We start from the raw sequence: 27,381 nt of genomic DNA on the forward strand, positions 1-27,381 counted from the left end.
AGATGGGCAGCATACAATATAATAATAATTATAATAACAATAATAATCTGAGGATCTGGAACTTAAAGGAAAAGCCCCTTTTGGACAAGCAGGAATCCAGAGGCTGAGCCAATCTTGCAGGGAGGGCTTCCTTCCCCAACATGAGAATCAGAACCCCATTTCTTTTCGTTTTCTAAATGGATTTTATTGCTGCCATCACCTACTATACATTTTGCAAAGCTATTTGTCTTTTATCTTCCCTCTGCATGTGGAGACCTCTTAAGGAATCGCAGCCAGATAGGCGGGGTATAAATAATAAAATTACTACTACTACTACTGCTACAGCCAAATTTTGCATGGTGGCTTCTGAGATGCTGGTGGTAGAGTGTCCACCTTTGCTAGGATATGACTGGACGCCACTTTGAATCACAACGGCCGGCTGGACCTTGAATAACTGCACTGGTTTGTTTCTTAGAATTCCCCACTGACGACGGGTGCAAGGCTTCTAGTGACCTAGGGTGTGTGTGAGGTGGGAAACCTTGAGTCTGTGGGCTGAATGAGGCCCTCCAAGCCCTCTCTACCTGGCCCTCAGGACTCATGTTCTCTCTCTGACCCTCTGCCACACACACACACACACACCTGAGTGCTTTTGCCTTCCTCTTGCTTGCCTGCAGGGAGAGATGAATGTGTAGAACCTATGGCAGCTGCAGGAACTAGGGCTCTGTCCACACCGTACATTTTTCAGCCACTGTAATACCACTTTAAACAGTCACTGCATTCCCCACCCCCCAAGAACCAAACCCTCCAACATTTCTCTGATGAAAATAGGAAAATCCTATTCTATTATTATTATTATTATTATTATTATTATTATTATTATTATACTATTTATACCCCTCCCATCTGACCTGATTGCCCCAGATACTCTGGGCAGCTTCCAACATATATAAATAAAATAAAAATATATTAAAACATCAAACTTAAAAAAAAAAACTTCTGTATGCAGGGCTGCCTTCAGATAGCTCAGGGGTCACATTAACTCCATACCCTCCAACTTTTCTCCGATGAAAATAGGGACGCCCAAACGAAAAGTGAGACATTCCAGGATCATATCAGAAACCGGGACGGCTTCTGTAAATCCAGGACTGTCCCTGGAAAATAGGGACACTGGGAGGGTCTGCCAAAGCGCTTTAGCAATCAGTGCCTCTTCCCAAGAAACTCTGGGGGTGGGGAAAGGGATCCCCAAGCCGCTCCAAGCCCCCTTAGCAAACTACAGTTCCCAAAATTCTTTGAGGGAAGAATCCATGACTGTTTACAGAGATATCATAGCGCTTTAATGTATAGTGGGCATGTGGCCTAGGTGTAACCTTCCACAGAAAAAGTCTGAGAGGAGTCACATCTGTTTGTCCGCCCGTTCTGGCTCACCCACAATTGTGCCCTCCCCCCCCCAAGACTAGAAAAGGTTCTCTGCCCCTACACAAAGGTGTAGCCTCTGAAAACCCGACACCACAACAGAGGGGGAAAGAGGGAGATTTGCAACGGGGGTTTGGTGGGAGGTAACGTTTGCAGTTCCGTTTCAACTCACTGTGTAATCTGCATGTTTTTTCCCATACCATTTCATCCACTTTCTGAATTCTTTGTCCATCGTCTGGAAAGGCAGGCAGCCGGAAGAAAGAAGAGGGGAGGAGAAAGAAGGTGTGCTGTTAGTAGTAAATTGGATAGTGACCCGTTTCCAGCAACTTGGGGGAACACAGCAACTGCGGCAGAGATCATTAACCACCAAGGACTTGCACCAGCAGAGAACATCTTTTTTTTATAATTAACCTGTGTTGTATTGACTGCATTTAGTGCTCTGTTTTCACCTGTAGGGTTTGTGGCACACAACCCAGATATTTTATACAATGGAAAGAAATCTGAATATATATTTTTAACAGTTCAAAGAAGCTGCTGCTGGACGCCCTATTGTATCAAGGCAGAATTTAAAGCACAAGATTGCAGGCTTGGGGTATCTACATGTGCACAAAATGGCTGAAGTAGCACCATTTCTACAGGCTGTAAGAGGAAGAGGAGGAGTTTGGATTGATATCCCGCCTTTCACTCTCTTTAAGGAGTCTCCAAGCGGCTAACATTCTCCTTTCCCTTCCTCCCCCACAACAAACACTCTGTGAGGTGAGTGGGGCTGAGAGACTTCAAAGAAGTGTGACTGGCCCAAGGTCACCCACCAGCTGCATGTGGAGGAGCGGGGAAGCAAACCCGGTTCCCCAGATTATGAGACTACCGCTCTTAACCACTACACCACACTGGCTCTCTTGTAAAAGGAAAGAAGTCAGGTTCTCTCAGTGCAGATTTCTTTCAGATTCTTTAAAACGAGAATGCACACCCCTCGTCTAGATTTCTCTACATTGCACTAGGCTTCTAATCATAGCTGTCAACTTTTCCCTTTTCTTGTGAGGGATCCTATTCGGAATAAGGGAATCTCCCTTAAAAAAAGGGAAACATTGATAGCTATGTTTCTAATGTAGGTCAAAGGATGCTCCCACTTTCTAACCACACAAACACACACGAGCTACGTACCTCCGCATATTTGGCCGGAATATCTGCTTTCTCCACGCCATAGTGATGCTTGCAGTTTGTGGCCGCTGCTACCTGAAGAACGACTTGGCCCACACCTGAGACAAGAAGAGGAGAGGAGACAGGTAGAAACGGAGCAGAATCGACTATACCCTTCCAGTAAAGGTAAAGGGACCCCTGACCATTAGGTCCAGTCGTGGCCGACTCTGGGGTTGCGGTGCTCATCTCGCTTTATTGGCTGAGGAAGCCGGCGTACAGCTTCCGGGTCATGTGGCCAGCAGGACTAAGCCACTTCTGGCGAACCAGAGCAGCGCACGGAAACGCCGTTTATCTTCCCACCAGAGTGGTACCTATTTATCTACTTGCACTTTGACATGCTTTGGAACTGCTAGGTTGGCAGGAGCAGGGACTGAGCAATGGGAGCTCACCCCGTCGCGGGGATTCGAACTGCCGATCTTCTGATCGGCAAGTCCTAGGCTCTGTGGTTTAATCCACAGAGCCACCTGCGTCCCTTCCAGAGTGAATGCTAAATACGCCCACCTCTCCCTCCCAATTCTGCTGGTCATTAGTGGAAAACGACAAGGTCAGTTCGGGGGTGGCTTGGGGGCCATTTAAACGACCCCCGTGGGCCGCAGGTTGCCGACCCCTTCTCCAGGACATGAGGAAAGCAAAAGGGGACCAAAAGCACAGCCCTGCTAAAGAAACCGTGGTTTGAAGAAGAAGAGAAGAAGAGTTTGGATTTGATATCCTGCCTTTCACTCCCCTTCAGGAGTCTCAAAGCAGCTAACAATCTCCTTTCCCTTCCTCCCCCACAACAAACACTCTGTGAGGTGAGTGGGGCTGAGAGACGTCAAAGAAGTGTGACTGGCCCAAGGTCACCCAGCAGCTGCATGTGGAGGAGCGGAGACGCGAACCCGGTTCCCCAGATTACGTGACTACCGCTCTTAACCACTACACCACACTGGTTTGGCCATCACATCCAAAGTGGGCCATTATTTACACAGCTCAGCTGCTTCCAAAGCAAACTGGTAGACGCTGCTGAATGTTCTACAGGAGAAATGAAACAGTTTTGCGTAAAGATAGGTTTCATGGCAGAGGCAGGAGAGGGAAGTGTACGGAAACCACTCACCGCTGCCCAAGTCTACAAACAGGTCATCCTCGGTCATTTTTATCTCATCGATCATCTGAGCAACCAGGTCAAAGGAAGTTTCGCCATACACCTCCGGGGAAAAGGGTTCATAGTTGTTGAGTTTTTCGGGGTCGGTCACCGAGTGGTTATAGACTTGCTGCAGGATGTGGCGCAGGAGCCCATTGGTGGGGCGGGTGTTCAGTTTCATGGGCTGCGTGGTTCCTTTCCACTGGAGAACAAAATGGGAGAGGCGGGAGGGTGAGGGGAGAGAGACACGCATACACACACTGTGCCACGTGCGGCAGGCCAACAAAGGCGCTTAATAATAAAAAATTAATAAAAATTATATATAACAAAAATCAGGCTACCCACCCCCATCAAAACAACAACAACAACCCAGAAGCCACGCAGTGCGGATGGGTGGGGCACATACATACCAGCTGGTGAATGCTATCGATGGCGCGGTTGTATTTGTCACAAAGCCTCTGCATGCTTTCAAAGCTGAAGATCAGAAGAAGAGAGGAGGGCGGAAGGAGAAAAGAAAAAAAGTTAAAGCAGTCAGGCAAATTAAGATGGGCCTAAGCTTTCTAGGCGTGTCTTCCCAAAACATAATACATGCTACACAGATGCCTAGATCTTCCTTGGAGTTGTAATCCTGTGCCACTCCCAAAAGGAATGTTTTGTCTGCAAAGTCTTCTTTAAAAAAAACCCAGCGCCTTCTGTAGCCTGGGGCCATCCAGATGTTGCAAGACATAAATCCCATCATCATCACCCCTGACCACTGGCTATGCTAGCCGCTGGGAGACCAACGATGTCTGGAAGGAACCAGGCTTAGGGTGGCGGCCCAAAATCAACAAGGATTCTGGGATGAGCATCTTGGTTTTCCAGAGTCTTCCTTCCCAGCGAAGGCTCTGCGCTTCAATCTCCGGCGACAGGTGGCCAACTCCACCCTGCCCATCAAAGTGGCCCTTGGAAGGCTGGCATCTTTGGGATCTGGCCCACCAGCCGGATCCAGCTCTCCACCCCACCCTCCCCATTGCATTCATCCACTCAGGTTACCGTATTTTTCACTCCATAAGACGCATTTTTTTCCTCTTAGAAACTAAGGGGAAATGTCTGTGCGTCTTATGGGGCGAATGTGTGGTCCCTGGAGCTAAATTGCCGGAGTGCGGTACACTCCTGAACTGCTCTTTGGGGCTTCCCCCGCCAGCCCTGGGAGCAGCGGGACGGCTGCACGCAGATACCCCGCGCTCCTGAGCAGCTCTGGGGTAGCCCGCGAAGCCTCCGTAGGGCAGCAGGATGAAGGCTCCCCGCTGCCCTGCGGAGGCTTTGTGGACTACCCCAAAAGCCAGAACAGTGCTGCCTTCATCCCACTGCCCTGCGGAGGCTTTGCGTGGCTATCCCTGGCTTTTGCGGGAGGTGGGGGAAGGGACAGAGCGTGCGGCTCCACCCCTTCCCCCACCTCCCAGAAAAGCCCCCAAGAGCCGTGCTCCCTTTAAAGAGTGCGCGGCTCCTGCGGGGGGTGGGGTGAAAGCCAGGAGGCTTGCTTTTGCTGAAGCCAGGAGGGCAAGAGGGATCGGTCCACACCGATCCCGCTTGCTCTCCTGGCTTCAGGGATAGCCCCGCAAAGCCTCCTGAGCGAAGAGGGAGGAGCGCTCCCTCTTCGCTCAGGAGGCTTTGCGTTCCTTTCTTATTTCTTGTTTTCCTCCCCTAAAAACTAGGTGCGTCTTATGGTCCAGTGCGTTGAATAGAGCGAAAAATACGGTATGTCCCACAGAGTTCCCTTTAAGTATATGGATCAGGACTGTAGCCTCCCAGCCACTTTAAGAGTTCCAGCCAGAAAAGTTTGAAAGCCAAGTTTAGAAATATTTTTTTAGTGAAATGCTTTGCGCTATACAGTTCCAGTTCCCCATCATTTCCAGGGTTGGGGTGGGGGTTTGGAGGACTAGGAAAGATTCTCCCCCCACCTCTAAAACCTGTCAGTCTCTGCAGACAGCACAGGTGGCCTGGCTTGGTGCAAGACAGCTTATTATTCTTATTTCTTATTTGTTTTCTTTATTGAATTTGTATAGCCTCAGGTCTCAGGGGCGGCTCACAAGATGAAATCGCAATACAAAAACACAAAGCACGTAATCAAAATAAAAACAAGAACAACTCAATAATCCTCCCCCAACACATTTTAAAAGGACACTGGATGTCAATCAGCCTGGTTAAAAAGGAATGTTTTTGCCTGGCACCTAAAAGTGTATAATGAAGGCGCCAGGCGGACCTCCCTGGGGAGAGTGTTCCATAAACGGAGAGCCACTGCAGAGAAGGCCCTATTCTCATGTTGCCACCCTCTAGACCTTTCATGGTACAGGCAAAAAGAAGGGTCCTGGAGGGTGATCTCAGGGTCCAGGTACGTTCACATAGAGAGAGGCGATCCTTGGGGCGTTGCGGTCCTGAGCCATTCAAGGTTTTATAGGTCAAAACAGCACTTTGAATTATTATGCCCCTTTTTAAATCAGCCCTTCCTTCCGAACGTTGAGGACTGGAATCTTGCTTCCTGTTTAATGAGGGTGGGGGAGCTATAACTCAATGGGAGAGCACCTGCTCTGCTCTCCTAGCCTCAATCCCAAGCGGCATCTTTACATACTTTAACCCCTGTCTGCAACCCTAGAGAGCCGCTGCCAGTCAGTGTGGACAATACTGGGCTAAATGGAGTGAGGATGTGAGGCTATTTGGAGACCAGAGGATGGGAAATTTAAGGGGAAGGCCTGCAGCTGAGCAACAGAGCATTTCCTTTTGCACACAGAAGGTCTCAGGTTCAGCCCCCACCCCCTCCACGTAGGGACAGGAATGTTCCTGTCCCCGAAACCCTGGAGAACTGCTGCCAGCCAGTGCAAGCGATACTGAGCCTTGCGGCAAGTCAGCTCCTTGGTCTCTAAAGAGACTTGCTGAACAGGGCTGCCTGGCTGCTCTGAAAATCCCTTCTTTTTCTTTTTTTTAAAACCAGGATTAAAGAATCAGCTCAGGACAGGAGATAGGGAAAGGAGGGGCAGCGCGGGGAAGTCATGTGCCCCATTGCATAATCAGATTTCAAGCATCAAGGGAGGAGGGAGAGAGAGGAGAGCAAAAATCAGGGCTGCTCAGCCATTTCAGCCTCTTCATCAACTCCTGCAGTCAACAGCCCAAGAGGGTTTTTCCCCTCCACCCCAGGTGGGTTCCTCCGCCCAAGGCAGTTTTTCCATCTCTATTTTCACATGCACTTTGTGGGGTAGGGGGGAATAACCCAGGACACTCCCTGGCCTGTTTGGAAACCCCTCCCTTCGCATCCTTGCAAGGAGGACATGGAAGCAGCAGGAAAATCTCCTCCTTGTTTACATTTGTGAATAGGACAAATTAACCGTTCAAATGAGTAAAGGGAAGGGGGAGGGGTGAAGGGCAGGGCAGGAAGGGAGCCCTTATCAGAAAGGCTGTCTTTATCAAGCTCTCTCAAACATGCAACCCCTTGCCAAAAGCTTCCAACTTCCAGAGTGAATCTACAACAAAAGGGACACAACAGCACCCCCCCCACTGCCCCCCATATCACCACCTGAGAATTTGGAGCTGGTTTAAAATAGAAGAGAGAGCCAGTGAATCGTAGAATTGTGGAGTTGGAAGGGACTCCCAAAGGTCATCTAGCCCAGCCCAGCCCCAAGCTGTCCAAGACGACAGTTCCCATCATCCCTAACTATTTGGTTGGGGCTGACTGGTGCTGTGAGTCCAGTGATGACATCTAGGGGGAGCCACGGGGGAGGAAAGTAATGAAAACTAAGGAGACTCTTATCCTTACCTTTTAGTATCATAGTCAATTAAAACATAGTTTTCCATAGCAAGCTTCAGGTCTGGAATTTCTTCGCAGACCCACCTGAAAGGAAAAGAGGGTGTAGGTGAAATAAATATGAAAATAACGCCCACGCCCCCCCCAATCACTAGATCATTTCCTCCCCCTTTTGGCAAGCCCACCTCTGCCCCAAACACATGGATAATTTTGTCACGTTTGCTTGTTTCTATATTCTGCCTTTCTCCCAAGTTGGGATCCGGGGCGGCTCCCAACACACAAAGCAGTAACAACAAACCCAGTTGACAAGAATCATGAAAATACATCACAGCATGCAGAGCCAGCAGTTCAAATCCAGTTTACCCTGACAGCAACCCTGTGGTGAGGAGGGCTTGCACCTCCATTTCCAAAGGAAAATCTTGATATTATCCTTCCAAAGGAAGGATAGCATAGAGGGAGACAATCTGACCTCTCTAGGGAGGGAATTCCACAATCTGGGAGGAGCTCTCCACGTCACTACCAGTGGTGTCTCTGGTGTTGAAAGGGCAGTGTGGAGGTGCACACCTGAGGATCTTAGCACCCCAATGAAGGTTTGCATGGTGACATTTTTAATATCTTTAAAAGAGCCTGGTCCCAAGCCATAAATGGATAGGGGCTCACTGGCAGCCCAAAAGGCCAAAGTTGGCTACTACTGTTAGGTTTGTCTCATCTGATTGTGTATTTTGTGGTTTTATATTCTGATTTTATCCTGTGAACCACCCTGAGACCTGCAGGTATGGGGCAGTATATAAATTCAATAATAAAGTATACTGCCATCTATGCAGGTAAAAGGTAAAGGAACCCTGGACGGTGAAGTCCAGTTGAATTCAACTAGGGGGTGCGGTGCTCATCTCTGTTTTCAGGCCAAGGGAGCCAGCATTTGTCCGCAGACAGGTTTTTCTGGTCTTGTGGCCAGCATGACTAAACTGCTTCTGGCACAGGGAACACCGTGATGAGTGCCGGAGCGCACAGAAATGCTGTTTACCTTCCCGCCGCAAAGGGACCTATTTATCTACTTGTACTGGTATGCTTTCGAACTGCTAGGTTGGCAGGAGATGGGACAAAGCAACAGGATCTCACCCCATGGCATGGATTCGAACGGCCGACCTTATGATTGGCAAGTCCAAGAGGGTCGGTGGTTTAGAACACAGCACCACCCGCATCCCCATCTATGCACACTGTGATTTATAAAGAACAGGTATGACTGGCCCCTCTCCCAAGGTGTGAGAAGGAACAGTGATCTGGCTCAGTAAAAGACAGCATGCTAGATTCTTGTTTAAACCAAACCTTTTAATGAGATTTATGAGTAGGATCTCACTTGGTTTTTAAAGGAAGGGTCAAAGCCAGGGTTTCCCAAACCTGGGTCTCCAGCTGTTTTTGGATAACAACTCCCATCATCCCTAGCCAGCAGAACCAGTGGTCAGGGATGATGGGAATTGTAGTCCAAAATCACCTGGAGGACTCAAGTTGGGAATGGGAAACCCTGGTCAAAGCTCAATGGCAGAAAATGCTTTGACCGCCCAACACCTTCAATCCTTTTCTAGGGGAGGCAAATGTGACTTTAAAAGAAATGAACCAATTCCTTCATACTAAGGCTGCGCAGAAACATGACAGCTCCCTGTCACTTTTGAAAAGGAGGCATGTGACCTCCCTTCTCCAGACCAGCTAATCAATGCAACATACTGTACTCCTACTTAGACAAAGCTGTCAATGGCGGCTTTGATTCAGACTATTTACGAAAGCATGTGCCCTTTTCAAGACAGATATAGCCTCATAGTCTTATTCCCAGTTGGGGAATGAAAGGCACTTGCCCCCACTGGCTGATACTGGTCTGGGGACCCCGGTATGGTCCTGACCTGGTTAAAAGGCAACCCTTCAGTGTTTTAGGCAAAACCGGGTTTTCATTTTAATGCAGGGTAAAACATGCACCATGTTGCAGGAAGCTGTGATTACAGAGCAAGGATATAAAAAGGAAAATCCTAGCAAGAACAGTGTCACTATCACTACTGGCAGATGGGTTTCCCAGTTTCCACAAGCTGCAGAGGAGGGTGGGGGTGAAAATATCTGGTTGCAATGCAGATCGGCTGCTGCTTAGCACCTACCGAATTGTCTCAATGATTTCGTGAGCAGCATCGTGGTGTTTGTCCTGAAACAACAACAAAGAAAGAGAAGAAGGTGGTTTCAGGAACTGTCTGGAAGGAGAGATCACCCACGTTGGCTGGCGGATCACCAAGGCCTGTTGGCTTCTACAAACCCCTCATTATTTGCAAATACGGATAAATGAAAACTGGGCCAGGGTAGTGATCAAAAGTAATGTTTCCTAGTAGATGCATGTGTTGCGGCTGTTATTTTAACAGGCTAGCTCTATGCTATCTAATTTCCCCGTGCCCAAAGAGGACCCATTTCCAAAAACTTTCTCCTTGCAGAGATGGGGAACCTGTGGATCCTTCGGATGGCACTGCAGTGTTTGGAATTAGCCAGGAGCATTTTGCACCTGGCTTTCAAACACTTGCGACCAAGTGAAGATGCCTGGGCACCAGGGTGGCGCTTGACGTCTCCACCATCTGAAGGTGCATTCCTGGAGACCCTCAGATCTGGACTGTTTTCACACACTAATACCCCATCCTGTAGAATTCAATCCATCAATCTGCACTATCAGAATGAATTTCAGGAACCAAAATGCTTTCTCTGTGCAGCCTGAGCAGGAGCAGTCAGCATAAAGAAAAAGAGGTCGGAATGGGGCAATATATATGTGGACCACCCCTGGATCAAGTGACTGTTTTTCTTTAAGATCTCAAAGCTCTTAACCTGGCTCAAGGTTGTCCTCTGAACTAGCCAGATAATCAATCACGATCAGCCCATCATTTGAAAAGTAAGTCTTTAGAACCCCTTTGCCCAAAAATGGCTACTAGGCATTCTGTTTTGGCAACTGCAACCTTGGTTTAAGGATCCCTTTGGTCCCTATCTTACATAGCTGAGTTTCTAACGTTTTTGTTAGAAACAGCTGCTGGAGGGCGCTTCATTGGCTATCCCAGTACAGTGGACGCTCAGGTTGCGAACGTGATCTGTGCAGGAAGCACGTTCGCAACCCTCAGCATTCGCAACCCGCAGCACTGCGGGTTGCAATTCGGCGCTTCTGCACATGTGCAAAGCGCGATTTAGCGCTTCTGTGCATGTGCACCCGCTGAAACCCAGAAGTAACCGGTTCTGGTACTTCCGGGTTTCAGTGCGTCCGTAATCCAAAAAAACGCAACCTGAAGCGTCTGTAACCCAAGGTATGACCGTAGTACGCAAGTAGGGAAGGAGAGAATTGCTCCTGTGAAAAGTAAGGAGGCCTAGGCCGCAACAATTGCACGCCAAGTAAAATCTACACAAAGTAAGAGTGGCGACCATTCACACAAAACATTTCTGCTTGCAAAGCAGGCTCTGCAGTTTGGCCAAGTGCAGCCACCGCCTCCCGGCTTAGAGCCAAGGAGGAGGTTGTAAACCAGGCTTACAGATTAACCAGTACACTAGGGGGAAACCTCGTTTATTTATCCAAATATTTATCTCCCGACTTCCAGGGTTTCCAAGGTGGCTTACGACATAATACACAGCCCAGTATTTATTTATCGAAAGACACACAAATAATAGTAATGACAAAACTCAAGCAACAGTGAAGCAGTTCAAAGTTTGCAGCTAGATAGCACCGATCATATATTTCACATCTTAAATAACCAGGCGTCAAAAGTGTCAGGCAAACAACCCCACGAGCCCTCCTCACCCTTTCCCCTCTTTTCTTCCCAACCGAATAGTGCATGCAACACTGATGTCTCACAACGAATGTAACTGATCTGTAGAAAACACAACTGGAAAAAAGAGACACGGATTTTTGTAAACTAAGAAATCTTTAATATTTTAATTTTTTTAAGTTTAAGGCAGGGTGGAGTCCCTTTTTCGCTTTGTCAGGGGCCTCGGGGCTAATCTGCTGGGAAACTGCACTCCATTCGTGGGCAGAGCTGCGCTTCTTTTCTCTCACAAACACATGCACCTCTCCAACAACAACAACAACAATTTATTATTTATATGCCTCCCATCTGACTGGGTTGGCCAAACCACACTGGGCAGGTTCAAACAAATTAAAAACATTTGTCACAGTAAAACATGTGCAAACATTGCAAACATCTCTATGCAGGACTGCCTTCCTATGTCTTCTAAAACTCAGGTGTATATTTCCTTGACATCTGACGGGAGGGTGTTCTACAGGGTGGGCGCCACCAACGAGAAGGCCCTCTGCCCGGTTCCCTGTATCCTCACTTCTCGCAGTGAGGGAACCGCCAGAAGGCCCTTAGTGCTGGACCTCAGTTCCTGGGCTGAACAATGCAAGGAGAGATGCTCCTTCAGGTGTACACACACATTCACACACACCTTCTCTACCCTCTTCCCTCTCCCAGCAGGCGGGAGGAACACTGATCACTTCCATGAGCACCTTTCAATATTCACTGGGGAAGGTGTTCCAAGGCCTGGGTGCCCCACAACCAAAAAGCCACCCCAACCCACCGTCTTGAGTAGCCAGCCTGAAGGTAGAATCAGCCAGGGCAGGATGCCTGCAGGTGAACTTAATTTATATTCAGGCAGGATCCCCTGGGACTGAGTAGGCAAATGCCTTTTCTTCTTATGAAAAGTCAAAAACCAATAGTGACTGGCTGTGTTTGAAATTCGCACCTGGCTATCGGTCACTCGTGACCAAGTGAAGATGCCTGGGAGTCAGGATGGATGTGGCCTCTCCCCCATCTGGGAATCCTTGGCTCCACCCCGTAAAATTCTGCCAGTTATATATTATCTGCAAAATTGTAATGAATTTCTGGAACCAAAATGCTTTTTCTGTGCAGCCTGAGCAGGAGTGGTAAACAACGTGATAGTGAATTATTGTTTCTTCACTTCCCCCAACCCACTGTCCTGCTCACAGCTGTGAAGAATACCCCAACGTTACGAATGGTCACCATTACGAAAAAATGGTTGGAATAGGCCAATATATATGCAGACTATCACTGGATCAAGTTGACTTTTCTTTTAAGTTCTCAAAGCTATTAAGCGAGCTCAAGGCTGTCCTCTGAACTAGCCAGATGTTTAACTGAGAATCAATCAGTCTCAGCCCATCATATGGAAAATAAGACTTTGCAGTCGTCTTGCCCAAAAGGGGCAACAAAACATTCCGTTTTGGCGACTGTAACCCTGGCTCAAGGAGCCATTTGGCACCTAGCTTATTTTATATCTGAGTTTATAACACTGCCTGGGTGCCCCACAACCAAAGAGGCACCCCATCCCCCGGTCTCGAGTAGCCGCCCCCCCCACCCCTTCTGAATGTACAATCTCCCAGAGCAGGATGTCTGCAGGTGAACATAATGCAGAGTTAGGCAGGATTCCCTGGGACTGAGTAGGCCAGGGGTCAGCAATCTAAGGCCCATGGGCCAAAGCAGCCCACAGGGGTCATTTAACTGGCCCACGAGCAGCCCCCGAACCGAGACACCCACTCGGTGAGTCCCCATGTGCTGCACTAAACCGGCGCAGCACAGCGACTCACTTCCGCAGCGCCAGAAATTGTGTCTGCGCAGACGCAGATGCTGGAAATCGCAGGCTGGTGTGCGATCCGGCCCACGGAGCGATCGCCAATGGAGTGAGCCAGCCCAGGTGAGGTAAACCTTGCTGACCCCTGGAGTAGGCCAAGGCCTTTTCTTATTTCCAAATGTAAAAAACCAGTAGTGCCTGGGAACACCGTTAGAGGCCAGGGCAGATACAAACTGTTATCAAACTGGCAAGATCTGGGTGATAACCACGGTTAGGCAGGCAGGAGTTTTAAGAAACATATAAAGGCGGGATTAAAAAGTGAGTTAGTCGGCTCTCCCCCTCACGGCCCCCTGATTCCAGGCCGGCCATGAGCCACTGAGTGACTAACTCAGGGCAACTGGGACGCCTGCCCACGCTCTCTCTCTTGTGGGGTTTTACATGGAAGGGTGTCATTAACACCGGGCCTTACTCATCTCTGTGGTTAACCTTTAATGAAAATGTTAAGAAGCAAGGCTGCTCACTCACTTGCCTGGAGGGGAGGAACACCCACCCAAAAAGCAACACAGCAAACTTGGAACACTCATTTCAAAAAAGGAATCTGACTCAGCTCCTCCCCTGCCCCTGAAAAGGAACTAATTCGGTTCCAGTTCAATTCACAGGTCGTTCAAGACTTTTACAAACTGCTCTGCTAAAGTATAAAAAATGCAAACGCACACACACACACAAATGGTATGTTAGCCGTTGTTTTGTTTATTTTGCAACAATTTTGATCCTTGGGCTTCAAAAGCAGCATTGCTTTTCAGATGGGTAGAGTGACAACTAGACATATCATCACAGCAACCGCAACCCGAGTTTTAAGGTGCCATTTGGCAATTGGACTATAGCAGGGACATCCGACCAGTAGATCGTGATCTACCGGTAAATCCTCAGCTGATCCTGGTAGATCGCAGGATCCTTATCATGTACAAAAAGTTACAGAAGGAAAGTAAAAGAACTCCTCTCCTTAAAAAGCTCAACAACTCTGGGCAATCCACCCACCCACCCACCCCACGCACGTTCTTCCCCCCTCCAATGACAATGCGTAGATCACTGCCAGATTTTTTATACTGGGAAGAGATCACAGTCTCTTGGGAGTTGGATATGCCTGGACTATACTGTGCATCTGAGTTTGTAACACTGGCTGTAGTTCAAGACACCTGGAGAATGCCGGATTGGGGAAGGCTGGCACCCAACATCTGCTGAGCCAGAGCAATTGTTGCTCTCACGCAGCGTCAGCCAGGGCAAGTGTAGTTTACAGGGCCGGGAGGGAGAGAAGCACATGGGCACCTTTCTGGCAATTCTAAGATGGGAAAAGCCACAGCCCAGTGGGAGAGCACTTGCTTGGAATGCAGAAGGTCTGAGGCAGCATCTCCAGGAAGGGCTGAGATAAGAACTTCAATCCTAAAAAAAGGTCAGTAACTTTGGTCGGCCCTCATGCATGTTCACTTCATCAGATCTGGCCCTCATTGAAAAAAGTTTGGGCACCCCTGCTGTAGAGCCATTGCTGGTCAGTGTAAACAGCACCGAGCAAGGAAGAGGAACGGTCTCTGACTCAGTGCAAGACAACTTCCTGCGGTCCTAAGCCACATCCATCCTCCAGAACCAATTCTGCTCTTGAGGACCACAGCAGATCTTGGGTGCCGCTTAAAACTGACCTTCTGCTCAAATGATTATAAAGTCCTCCCTGTTCCAAAAAAAGCTTTTTTTTATCTCTAGGAGTTTACGCTCCTGTTTCCTATCTCACCTTTGCTGGGTGTGAGTGTGTGTATGTAAGGAGGGAGCAATGAGAGTGTTTGCAAAGGACTCCTAGCAAGTTGAAAATAAAGAAAAACTACTGCTGTTATAAGGGCTGTAGCCACAAATGCAAAGGGTGGCGAAATTAGGAAGGATTATTCAAACTCTGCACGATTCATCTTAACCAGATAAGAAGAACTACGCACTGTTGATTCATGAGAGAGAGGAAAAAACCCTTCATGTTCCCTTTCAGGAAATAGGGAGGCGGGGAGAAGAGGGAGTCACATCGTTCAGTGTTACATGAAAGCCAGTGGGAGGGGGCATCTAGAACACCAAAGGCTCTGTCCTCCCAATGCCTTAATTAGCAATATGGGGGGGGGGATACATGCTTTCACGTCACCCTCCGAGCTCTGAACATCGTGACACCAGCAGCAGCTGAGCAATTATGCAAATCCAGCTGTGAAGGCAGCAGTTCCAGATTTATCATCCCAAAGTACACAGGGTATAGACGTACAAACACGCAGACATGTTTCAATTTTAAACAGGCCCCAGCCATGACAAGCAACGCTGGCCAATGAGCTATTCAGGCCAGAGAGCCCATCTCTAAACCATTCAACCTGGAGGAAAATCTCAGGCTAGGGGTGGGGAGTTGGAAGCCAAACGGGTGTTAGAAACTCAGATATATAAGCTAGGAGCCAAAACATAATGCCATGGCCCTTTTGGGGCAAGATGGCTCTAAAGTCTTATTTTCCAAATGATGGCCTGACTGTGATGGATTCTCAGTTAAACATCTGGCTAGTCCAGAGGACAACCTTGAGCCAGGTTAAGAACTTTGAGAACCTAAAGAATAAAAGTCACTAGACACTGGCCTATTCCAACCTCTTTTTCATAATGGTGACTCAGACCATTCATAACATAGGAATATTCTTCCCAACTCTGAGCAGGGCAGTGGGGAAACTAAAGACAAATGACAACAATTCACTCCAGACAAATTTTGATATATCTTTTTGTAACTTCTTGGGCATATAACACTACCTATTATCGGGATTGATTGAAATAAATACAACATCTTTGGCAAGACATTCATCTTCATTGCTGCTATCCTACCTAAAAGGGAAAGGTTCATTCTATTCCAAACTTCCAAGTTCTTTTTAATATCAATTCAAACTTTCTCATAATTGTTGTTGTTTAGTCGAGTTTGACTCTTCGTGACCCCATGGATCAGAGCACGCCAGGCACTCCTGTCTTCCATTCTCATAATTAGTAAAGGTAAAGGGACCCCTGACCATTAGGTCCAGTCGTGGCCGACTCTGGGGTTGCGGTGCTCATTTCGCTTTATTGGCTAAGGGAGCCGGCGTACAGCTTCCGGGTCATGTGGCCAGCAGGACTAAGCCGCTTCTGGCGAACCAGAGCAGCGCACGGAAATGCCGTTTACCTTCCCGCTGGAGTGGTACCTATTTATCTACTTGCACTTTGATGTGCTTTCGAACTGCTAGGTTGGCAGGAACAGGGACCGAGCAATGGGAGCTCACCCCGTCGCAGGGATTCGAACCGCCGACCTTCTGATCGGCAAGTCCTAGGCTCTGTGGTTTAACCCACAGCGCCACCCACGTCCCTTATTCTCATATTTATCTTTATATAAATTCAGGTTTTTATTTGTAAGCCAAATTCCTAGATATTTGACTTTCTTATAAATCTCCATGTTTATCATTACTCCCTAATCTCTTTTTTGCAACTCAGTCATATTTTTAACTATCATCTTAGTTTTTCCTTTATCTTAAATCCAGCCACCAGCCCAAATTCCTGAATTTTCTCTAAAAGTATTGGGAGTATTGGGAGAGATGTCCTTGGCTCTTCTACTGTGATTACTAAATCATCTGCAAATGCTTTTAATTTAAATTCCAAAACAGTTCGGGTCCAATGATCCCCAGATGGGGGAGACATCAGGCGCCATCCTGGCATATTCACTTGGTTGCAAGTGGCTGATAACCAGGAGCAAAATGCACCTGGCAAATTTCGAAAGCTGGCTTGTGGGAAGGGGAAGCTATCAGCTGCAACAGGCAGCCCTTTTCAGGCCTAATTTCAGCAACAGGGCAGTGGCTGCTGACACAAGGCATTCATGGATGAATGGACTAGGAGCCTTGAAAGGTGCAATAAAATATCCCCCAAACTCTTGTTTGTAGGAGTGGCCGAGCTTCTTTAACTAAGGTGGGCAGATGCACACTTCATAAGCAAAATTACACTGTTGTGGCGCACTGCTGTTTCCGTATTTGAAATTTCACTGCAGTTATATAGCTAAGTAAGGCCAATGTTAAACATCAGAGCAAGCTGAACGCAAGGTGTGTTACGTTGGAAACCACAACTTCTGTATTGGGGGAAGCTGAAATGCTGCAACCCCAGTAAATTACGCAAATAGGCTGAGCATGCACAACCTTATTTTGCATATCCAGCATTTGCGTTTTTTCCTTCTTCAGTGTATTCTGGTTGGGTAGCCTTGGAAAGGGGAACTGAGTGTGCCTTGCAGAACTTATGACCCCTCCTCCCCATGTCTGCATTTGATAAATTCTAGCATGCACACACGCGCACACCCCTAATGATAACTTTCTGGCAGAACGCAAACATATCAGGGACAAAGTTCAAGGACTGATTCTCTGCTCCTCTGTTAAAGAGCTGCTGAGTTAAGCAGGGCTGAAAGAGCGATCGCTGTGATGTGGTGGTCAGGGTGCCAGACTAGGACCTGGCAGAGACCAGAGTTCAAATCTCTCACTCAGCCACAAGGGTGACCTTGGGGGCCAGTCACTGCCTCTCTCGGCCTAAGGTACCTTATAGGGTCGCTGTGGGGATTATAAGGACTTGAAGAAAACCTTGTACACTAGTGTTACTCAACCTTGGTTCCCTGGGTTTAGTAGGACTACAAATCCCATCATCCCTGACTATTGGTGAAGCTAGAAGTGGATGATGGGAGTTGCAGTCCTACAACACCACAGGGCCCACAGTTGAAGAACACCAATGTTGCCCCCTGAGCAACTTGGGAGAAAAAGGTGAGATCCAAATATATGCAATAAATAAAAATAATGTCTGGTTTATTTAAAGACTCCCACTGAGAACACCCAAATACAGTGGTACCTCGGGTTAAGTACTTAATTCGTTCTGGAGGTCCGATCTTAACCTGAAACTGTTCTTAACCTGAAGCACCACTTTAGCTAATGGGGCCTCCCACTGCTGCCGCACCGCCGGAGCACGATTTCTGTTCTCATCCTGAAGCACAGTTCTTAACCTGAAGCACTATTTCTGGGTTAGCGGAGTCTGTAACCTGAAGCGTATGTAACCTGAAGTGTATGTAACCCGAGGTACCACTGTACCTAGAATCATAAACGCAGAGCTGAAAGGGACCAAAAGGGTCCTTGCAATGCAGGAATTTTGTTCTCTGCAATGGGGCTCAAACCCACAACCCTGCAATTAAGAGTCTCATACTCTACCAACACACACACACACCCCTCAATTGCTGAGTAGGTCTCCTCTGACTGAAAATCCATACCACAATCCCAAAAGCTCTGCTTCCCTCGAACAGAACCTCCAGCAAAGGAAACAGAACAGTGAAACTAAGAGACAGTCTGCTGACGTCAGAAACCTCAGCTCTGAAACCACAAGGGCACCCTTCTTTCCTTCGGTGCCAGAAAGCTTCTAAGCCTGGGGAGGAGAGAATTTTATTTTTATCTATTTTTTACAGCTGACTATATGTCAGCAGGCTAGCTAATAGTGCTGTCCAAAGTGGAATGATTTCTAAAAAGCCTTGCGGAGTCCCTGCATCGTCCCTCATCTCGGTAACGGACTTGGATGCACAGCGGGGGGAAACGCTGCGGGTCAGGGCGACAGATGCAGAGACAGGCGAGAAGAAGGCACTTCTTGTGCACACATGCGCCCAACGCATGACTTATACGTGGAAGACACCATCGCGGGATATGGTAATGGGCTTTAAGAGGGGACTGGACGGAACAAGCCGTGGAAAGCAGGTCTAACGGAGCAGCGTTCACCACCAGGGTCAAGAGGAAAATGCCTTCCTAGTGCCAGATTCCGGAGGCTGTGGAACAAGGGTTGGTCTGACTGACACTTCGACAAGGGGGCCAAACCGGCATGACTGAAACCTGAGTGGGTGAGCCGGGCGGAGCGAGTCTGACTCAGCTCTGTCTGCCTGGGTACTTGGCGCAGGAGCAGCAGAGGTTGGGGTGCAGGGGAGGGGCCCACTATGGTCCTGTTGCCCCCACCAGGTAACACTTTGGGACCTGAATCTGGTGCTGGAGGCCACAGAGGCAGCACAGGGAGACGGCTTGTTTACTACCCACCCATCTCTCTACTCGAACTAGTGGAGGAGGTTGCACAGGCGGGATGGGGAACCCAAGGACAGTGCTTTGAGGTCCATACTGGGATCACCTTAACAGGACCTGAGAGGCACCATGGAAACCTGGGGCTCTCTCAAAAGGTCACCTATGCATACTGTAGGGCTTTAGATTTGGCACGGATGCAGAAAGCGGGGTGGTCTGAGCTGCGGGGTGCTGGTGCTGACTGGGACTACCCCATTGTCGCGGTCAGGCCATTTCCTGGTAAGGTTTGGACTGGCAGCCAACCCGATTGCATGCAGGGTTGGGGGGACCGACTAGGAAGGTCCCCCGCCCCGACTTGCAGGATCTGATTTCTGAATGCCCTGGGAGACTCTTCCAGGCGACGAGAAATATACACCCTAGTGCTGTGGTTTGTTTGATGTGGATTTTCAGGGCGTACCATAATTTCACTTTGTTCTGGATGTTTCAATTGGGGTGTCTCCAATTAAGTTATACTCGGAGCAGACGCAATGGAATTTATGGGCCTAAATTAGGCAAGCCCATTTATCTCAGGGTATCTACTTGGAGTCATTGGGTACTACAACCCAATATCATCCTCAGTAATAATATTTATTCTGTACATTAATTAAAAATATTATTAATAGAAGGTTGTTTCCAATAGTCATACTCAGAGAAGGCCCATTGAAATTAATGGGCATGATTAATTTAGACCTATTAATTCCAATGCGCCTAGTCTGATTAACTGCATACAACCCAAAATGTATTCTATATAATTTTTCTAGGGCAGGCATCCCCAAACTTGGCCCTCCAGCTGTTTTGGGACTACAATTCCCATCATCCCTGACCACTGGTCCTGTTAGCTAGGGATGATGGGAGTTGTAGTCTCAAAACAGCTGGAGGGCCGAGTTTGGGGATGCCTGTTCTAGGGGACTTACACACACTTAAAAAAAAAGTTTAACAAAAAGAGCTTTACAGATTCTTAATTCCACCCCACAGCCAGATTTTACTCTAAAATAAAAGTTTCAATTTTAAAAAATGCACTGGGTTGGAATGTCAACAAACTGAGATGGTCTTTTGAAATGAGATTTATTACTCTGTGCAAACCAAGCTTGAAAATAACCCAGTGATGAAAAGAAACTAAGCAGAGAGGCAACTGCACTTTCGATTTCTGTGAAAGCGTTAGGAACACACACGAACACACAGAGCTGCCCAAACAGGAAAGGGGACATTAACCACCATGCACTGCTCCCTGGGAACAGCCTAACAAGACGATCAAAAATAGCGCGCCCTCCTAAACGGGCAGGATGTTTTGGAAACCGGAGTATCCACAGCACCGAGATGACAGAAAGCCAAGGCTAACACCAGCGTGCAGCGGGGCTTGCCCTTCTCTCCTTAAAAACAAACAAACAGTCATTCCTCAACCACTCATACACTTAGCAGCTGACCTGGGCAGTGCAGATCTCTTACAGCCACTGGGGTCTCCACAAGGCATTTGGGACCCTGCCTCATTTTAACCGCTGAGAGGCATGGAAACACAACTGACGGAAATGCCATAGGCCACAGAAATACGGTACTCAAATAAGCTCTGTGCCAGCTAGAAGGAGGAAGAAGAGGAGGAGGAGGAAGAAGAAGAGGCCCATTCTCTGGCAAGAGAATGCAAGTCCTCTGACCCAGCTGAGATGCTGAGCACAGCAGTCTTTTGAGAAGCAGTTCTCTCTTTCACGCCCACCATATTATACTTCCAAAAATGTTATTTCTCTGGGGTTAGATCCGCCCCAAACACTATTATTCATAAGAGGGAGGGAGGGGGCAGCCACATTCGTGAGATGTTTAGAATGCTACACAGACGCACCATTGCAAAAATGAAATGAGGCGTCATTGCCAGCGGGCTCCAAAATAACCAAACATGGATCACAGCGGGGAGAAATTTGCAGGCATGTCTCTTCCATGAAGGAACAGGAACTGAAGAACATTCTTTACTTAAGTCTGCATCCCTCGTTTCGCTCCCCGTCCCCACTGCACATCTTCTTCCAACCAGTGGAAAACCCACAGGTAGAAAATGACCTTAGGGTTGCTTTTTATTCAACAACAACATCATGAGAAAGTTACAAGCATTTCCATATATCCTGTGGGATAGCCCAGTCAGTAGAGCAGGAGACTCTTAATCTCAGGGTTGTGGGTTTGAGCCCCTCACTGGGCAAAAAGGTTCCTGCATCGCAGCGGGTTGGACTAGATGACCCTTGTGATCCCTTTCCAACTCTACAATTCTATTATTCATCTCTCAGTCCAAAGCCACTCCAGAAAACACAGCTAATTAATTCTATTAATTTGTTTTTCTGCACTTTATCACCTCCCTAAAACAGAAGGGCCCTGTTACCTAGCGATGAAGAAACAAAAAAGGAACCTAATCCTTTATATCAGTTTTGCACAATCCATGCAGCCACAGAGTATTAATTGTTCCTCACAGCAGCTTATCCAAAATGAGTGACTGAGTCCAAATGTTGGGGGAAAGGAGGTATGCAACACTGGATTTGGGTTTGGAAGAAGAAGAAGAAGTCTGGAAGGGGAAACCCTTAATTATCCCGTAATAATTTAATGCTCTTGGGAAGCAGATGAAACACGCCTCTCCAAGAGCACACATTACAGCAGGCAAAGGATTGCGAGGTGTGGAAGTGTCAAAGGGAGGAACAGGAGGCAATAACTAAATGTTTGGGGTGTGGACCTAGAGGAGTATCTGCAAGTGGGTGAGTCATCCACAAACAGGAAAAGTAGGATTACTTTGAAATGGCTGGCCTGGGATGCAAAGAATGTCTGGGACTCAAAAGAGTGTGTATGTGGGGGAGCAAGATAGGGTGGGGAGAGCTGAACAGAAAAGGTTGGCAAAGGACCAAGCAGGCAACAGCTCTGTGTCCTGAGCAATGGGGTCAGGACAAAGAGAGCAAGGCCAGTGACAGTTGCATTCAGTGGGTCAACTGAGGATTTGGGAGGTTAAAGCAAGGAGATTACTGGGTGCAAAATAATAATAATTAATGTTTTGGTTACACTAAGTAATGAACACACCACACCAGGATAGCATCTGACCGCAAACGGGAGGGATTAATGAGAAGCAAGGGGGAAATTTCCAAACAATCTACACACACAAAAATATCTTATCAAAGATGATTAAGGGCAGGGAGGAGTTTCTTTCTACACTAGAGGTGGCGGCAGCAGGAGGATCTCTTTATCTCTTGGGCAACTGCCCAGCCATCCCTCCTCTTCCTGCCAGTGGTGGGCAGAGATAAAAGCAGTTGGGACAATGAATGTCAATTTTACCAGGGGGTGGGGGACATCTCAAGGTTCCCCAGCCCTGGTGTATTATGTATTTATCAGCAACTTTACTCAAATGACTCAAACTTACAAACCTAACAGAAACACTGAAGCCAATTGCAACACACACACACACACACACACACACACCCCACATCTATACAATTGAAAGGCAGGTCTAGCAGGAGATGCTGTCTCAGCAAAGGAGGCCACAAATACTTTAAATCTTGAGGGCCAAAAGCATGGGAGAAAGGGGAAGCTTTCGTGCCAGAACCAGGCAAGGAAGGCAACTCAAGCCGTATCTCATCATTGCTCCCCTACAACTGGAGTGCAGAGATATGAAACCCTCACATGTTTACAGAGTCAGTCCATGGTAAGCATAATGACTAGCAGCCAAGATGCGTTTCCCTCCAGAAACGTGTCTAATTTTCCACTTAAAAGCCATCTAAGCTAGATGTCCCTGGCAAACTGCACGCAAGTCAGGAAGCAAGGAGCACGCACAGGAAGATGTACCAAGCTGTGTGTGGAAGGCAAGCCCGGAAGGGGAAGGGATGGCAGCCAGTGGGTGCAAGGAAGTAGAGATCACTTTGTCAGGAGTTGAGAAGCAGAAAAGGGGAGGGTGGTGTGCGTTCAGCCCCAGAGAAGCTGTTCTGCGCAGGAGATTCAAATGGAAGAGGTTTCCTTGTGGAGGATTTCTGAAGGGGGGAAAGTCAAGATCAAAACACTGGGGGAAGACATAAAAGCACACAGAACAGAGGAAAGCACTCAAGGATAAAGGACAAGTGTGGCAAAGACACCCCTGAGCCCTGTAGTCAGACTGGCTTAATTTGACATCAGGATCATTTCCAGGAAAAAGTTTTGAGGACAGGAAAGTTTAAATATTAGAGAAGGTGCTTGTGTGGCAGTGTGTGTGCCACAGGTCTTGCACAAAAGGCAAAATTTGCATCCATTGCTCCTCTTACTTTCACCTCTGCCCCCACCCACCCCTGGTATGTGGCCCTTGGCAGATTACAGGGAAGGTAACATGGCCCTCGGGTGCAAACAGTTCACCACTCCACCTGGCATTATAAGGGGGGTCAAATTTTAACAGGGGAACACGTAGAACGCTGAGACAGAGTTCTGCAGGAGTGAGGAGCTGATGCAGTCCAAGTGAGACATCATGTGGATGAGTAGCACTGGGGAGCTGAACCAATTTCTAATGCACATGTCTGTATAAAGAGTGTGAAGCGTTTGGTGTGAAGGGCGACCTTCAGAGAAAAACACCGCACATATGACCTCCTTGCCCTTTGCATAACATTCTCTGTTTCCTCACTAAGAAACATCCAGTTGCATCCCACATCCGTTCCCCCCCAACATAATACCTGCCCTGGCAGGAAGGGCCCCCCCCCAACTTAACACACACAGTTTCTGGATAGCCCCATTGTGTAATAACTCCAACCCAAATTCACCCCCCCATGGAAGTTCCATTTCCAAGCAGCCAAACTTCCCCCATATAACAGCCCCCCCCAATGCAACCCACTCAAGAGGCAAAGCGCTCCCCATTCACATAGCCCCCCACCCCCATGTTTTTGCACAGTGGAGTTCCTGACATAATTTTGTCACATTCCTTCTCCCCCCCTCCGCTTCTTAACACTTCCAATTGCTCTCTACCCCCCTAGCCACATAGGCAGCAAATTATTCCACACAACATATGATTCCCCCCCTAATGGGGTACCCCTAGACACCCATTTATTACCACAAAACATCCCCAATTGTAGCCCCCAGAGAGGATAAAGAAACCACCCCTATAGAATAAGCCTCTATGAAGCTTGTTTCCTCCTTATAACCAACTAAGTTGCCCTCTCCAAGTCCCCCCAAATAATAACCCCAATACCATAGCAGCCCCAAAATCTCCCTCCCCAACTCCCAATATAGCAACCATCTCCCTCCCCAACTCGTCCCCACATAATCCTACAAACTGACACTGCATCCCCCAAGCCCCCCATACGGCAACCCCTTAACCTTATACACCCCCCTTCCCAATATAGCAACCCCTGAAAATCCGTCTCCCCAACTCCCCCATACGTCACCCCCAAAAAACTTACACATCCCCCCAAATACCCCATATGGCAACTCTGTAAATGCTCCTCCCCACATATAACAACCCTTCAAAACCCCTCTCCCCAACTCCCCCCTAAACACACATATCTCCCAGATGACAACTCCCCCAAAATTTCTCCCTACATAGAGCAACCCCACCCCATCAACACAACCGCCCCCAATGCACTCAAATCCCAAAATACCCCACATAGCAACCCCCCGTACCCCTCCCCGCATACAGCAACCTCTCAAAAGAAAAGCAGAAAAACTCAGGTGACACAGCAGCCCATCAAATCCCCCACCCCAACAGACTCCCCCCAAATTCCCCCATATGGCAACCCCCCCAAATACCCCTCCCCACAACTAGCAACCTTCCCCCCCCAAAACCCCACACAACCAAAAGCCTCCTATCACCCCCCAGGTGACACAACAGCCGCTCGAATCCCCCCATAAAAATGCAGGAGATAAGGCAGAGCCCCCCAACCCTGCCCCCTTCGCGGGGGGGCTCCCCTCCCTGGCCTCCCGCCTCCCCCGCCACTCACGTAGACCGGCAGGGGCCACGGGTAGACGGCCGGCTCGGCTCCCACGGGCGACTTGAGCCGCAGCTCCAGCCTCTCGCCCATGTTGGCGGCCGAAGGGGCCCCGGCGCGGCGGCGGCGGCGGCGTCGAGGGAGCAGGAGAGGTCAGGTCGGGGCGGCGGAGGGGGCCCAGCGGCGGCGGACCCGCACCATGCTAGACCGGCGGCGGCGGCGGCGGCGGCGGCTGAGGAGGAGCACCAGCGAGAGGCGAGGAAGGAGGGGGCGGGAGGCAGAGAGGGGAGGCCGCTCCTTCCCCTGCTCTCTATTGTCGTCGCTCGCGCCGGGCCGGGCGCCTCGTCAGCCGCACCAAGAGCGACGCGGCCGCCATTTTGGGCCGCTCGCCCCCCCTCCCTCGCGCGCCCGGCGGCGTCAGGGAAGGGAGGGGCCGCGGAGGAGGGCAAGGGCGGCCAAGCTAACAGGGGCGCCAAGGGAAAGGAGGCGGGCGGGAGATGCCAACCAATGTTATTTCCATAGGTTGTCTCGCTACTATCGTGGTGGTGGTAAAGCGCAGAATGGGATAAGTCGCGGGCGGGCGGGCGGGCGCGCGCGCAGGGAAGGCGAGGACGCACGCGCGGGCGGATGAGGGAGAGAAAGCGCGAACGCACGACAATGCACGGAGGGAGCGCGCACGGGCGGGGGGCGTGACCAACCACGAGAGTGGGCGGAGCTTCTCATCTTACTCCCAAAATTAAAAAAAGGAGGCGCGCGGGTGCCCAGGAGGTGGGCGGGGCCAACCACCAGAGTGGGCGGGGCTTGTCTTCTCTCTCCTCGACATACCCAATAAAATAGTAATGAGAAGCGCGGCGCGCGGGAAAATGTGAGGGGTCGCGCGTGCGCGCTGAGGAGAGGAACGCTGAAGGGGCGCGGGCGGCCGAAGAGAGAGAGCGCGCTTCTGAGGAGAGAGAGTGACAGCGCGCGTGCGCGAGCGAAACCTTCCCCCCCCCCCAGCCCGCGCGCTCGCCTCTGCGCGTGCGTGGCTTGTCCTCAGTTGCCCTCAGCGACGGCGCTGCCTGTCAAGAGGCGGCGGTTGAGGCGTCGGGCGCGCGCCTCGCTCAAGGTGTCTCCCTCACACGCGGGGGGGGGGCGCGCTCCGAGCCCAGAGGGGCTCGCAGAGGCGGAGACACGTGTTTCCTCCTCAGAGGCGGGTTCACACGAGACGGACAGATATGCGGGTCGGGTTCAAACGAACCAAAACCCTCCACGCAACCTCTGAGGAAAACAGGCTGATAAAGGAAAAAAAAATGCCTGAAGTGGTTAGGATGCATGTATATAAAATGTTATTAATGTATTAATAACTGGGTGTCCTCCAGGGTATAATTTAACTGCATACAACCCAGAATGTGCCTCCTGAGTGCAAACCTTCTAGGATCTCATTTCATTTCCATTTTCTTAATTGAAGTTACTAGTCCTCAATACTATTTATCTATTTTATTTTAAACATTTATATACCAGCTCACTTATATTTCCATTCATATAGTCCCTTAGTATATGAATAAGTTAGTACAGGGTGAATCCTTTAAAAAAGGCCCCATAGATACAGGCTGCACATGTTCCACAGGGCGTCTTTTAAAAGACTCACCCTGTATATATAAATATGGTGGTATATAAATTATAAGCAAGTATAAACTTATATTTATATGCTAATTTAGGTCAGTTAATTTAAGCAGGCCTGCTCTTGAATATAGACCAGTTATATAACATCAGGAGGTGGGGAAGTGTGGCCCCCAGGCCTCTCTATCTGGCCCTTGGAAGTCTCTGTAAGCCACACCCCTCGCTGATCTGGCACCACACCCTCCTTGAATGTTTCCTGCTTGGCTGGGATGTCCTTGGATTCTACTCATGCCTTTGGGTGACATCCCACCATACAAAGGTCAAATCCACATTGCATGTGGCCCCCAGAAGCTTCCCCAGAAAGGAATTCGGCCCCCAGGCTGGAAAAGCTTCCCCATCCGTCATAATCAATATGTTATCAAATCAATATGTTATCTGTCAAACGAGCAGATTTTTCTGGTCCTTCCGTATTTCTTTGCAGGCAGATTTGTTAAATTTTGTGGGGCTGGTGGAGTGCGGGCGCACGGTTTGCAGAGGAGGGTTTGAGAGCAACGTTTTGGACGTGCGGCAGATGCTCCGTCTGCAGCTGCTGGAACAGAACATTGCAAGGGGGGCGTCTTTGGAAGGGAAGGAGAAATAACAGCTCAGATTGTCTCGGCAGCTCTAGTCCAGCAGGGGGAGGAAATC

At 48.9% G+C, this 27,381-nt stretch overlaps 1 protein-coding gene across 4 annotated transcripts in view; it reads right to left on the reverse strand.

Annotated features, from left to right (window-relative positions):
* Positions 1-25,191, reverse strand: part of DOT1L (DOT1 like histone lysine methyltransferase) — a 67,031-nt gene extending 41,840 nt beyond the window's left edge. For all 4 annotated transcript variants that reach the window (XM_053372471.1, XM_053372470.1, XM_053372472.1 and 1 more), the window contains exons 1-7: positions 25,108-25,191; positions 9,623-9,666; positions 7,494-7,568; positions 4,117-4,180; positions 3,680-3,908; positions 2,554-2,648; positions 1,565-1,627 (exon numbers count right to left, since the gene is read on the reverse strand). In XM_053372471.1, coding sequence (XP_053228446.1) covers positions 1,565-1,627; positions 2,554-2,648; positions 3,680-3,908; positions 4,117-4,180; positions 7,494-7,568; positions 9,623-9,666; positions 25,108-25,188 — 651 coding nt within the window. In that variant the 5' untranslated portion in view covers positions 25,189-25,191. The remainder of the gene's footprint in view (positions 1-1,564; positions 1,628-2,553; positions 2,649-3,679; positions 3,909-4,116; positions 4,181-7,493; positions 7,569-9,622; positions 9,667-25,107) is intronic.
* Between the last annotated feature and the right edge of the window lie 2,190 nt (positions 25,192-27,381).

Source organism: Podarcis raffonei, chromosome 18 (assembly GCF_027172205.1).
Source record: "Podarcis raffonei isolate rPodRaf1 chromosome 18, rPodRaf1.pri, whole genome shotgun sequence".
Taxonomy (NCBI): domain Eukaryota; kingdom Metazoa; phylum Chordata; class Lepidosauria; order Squamata; family Lacertidae; genus Podarcis; species Podarcis raffonei.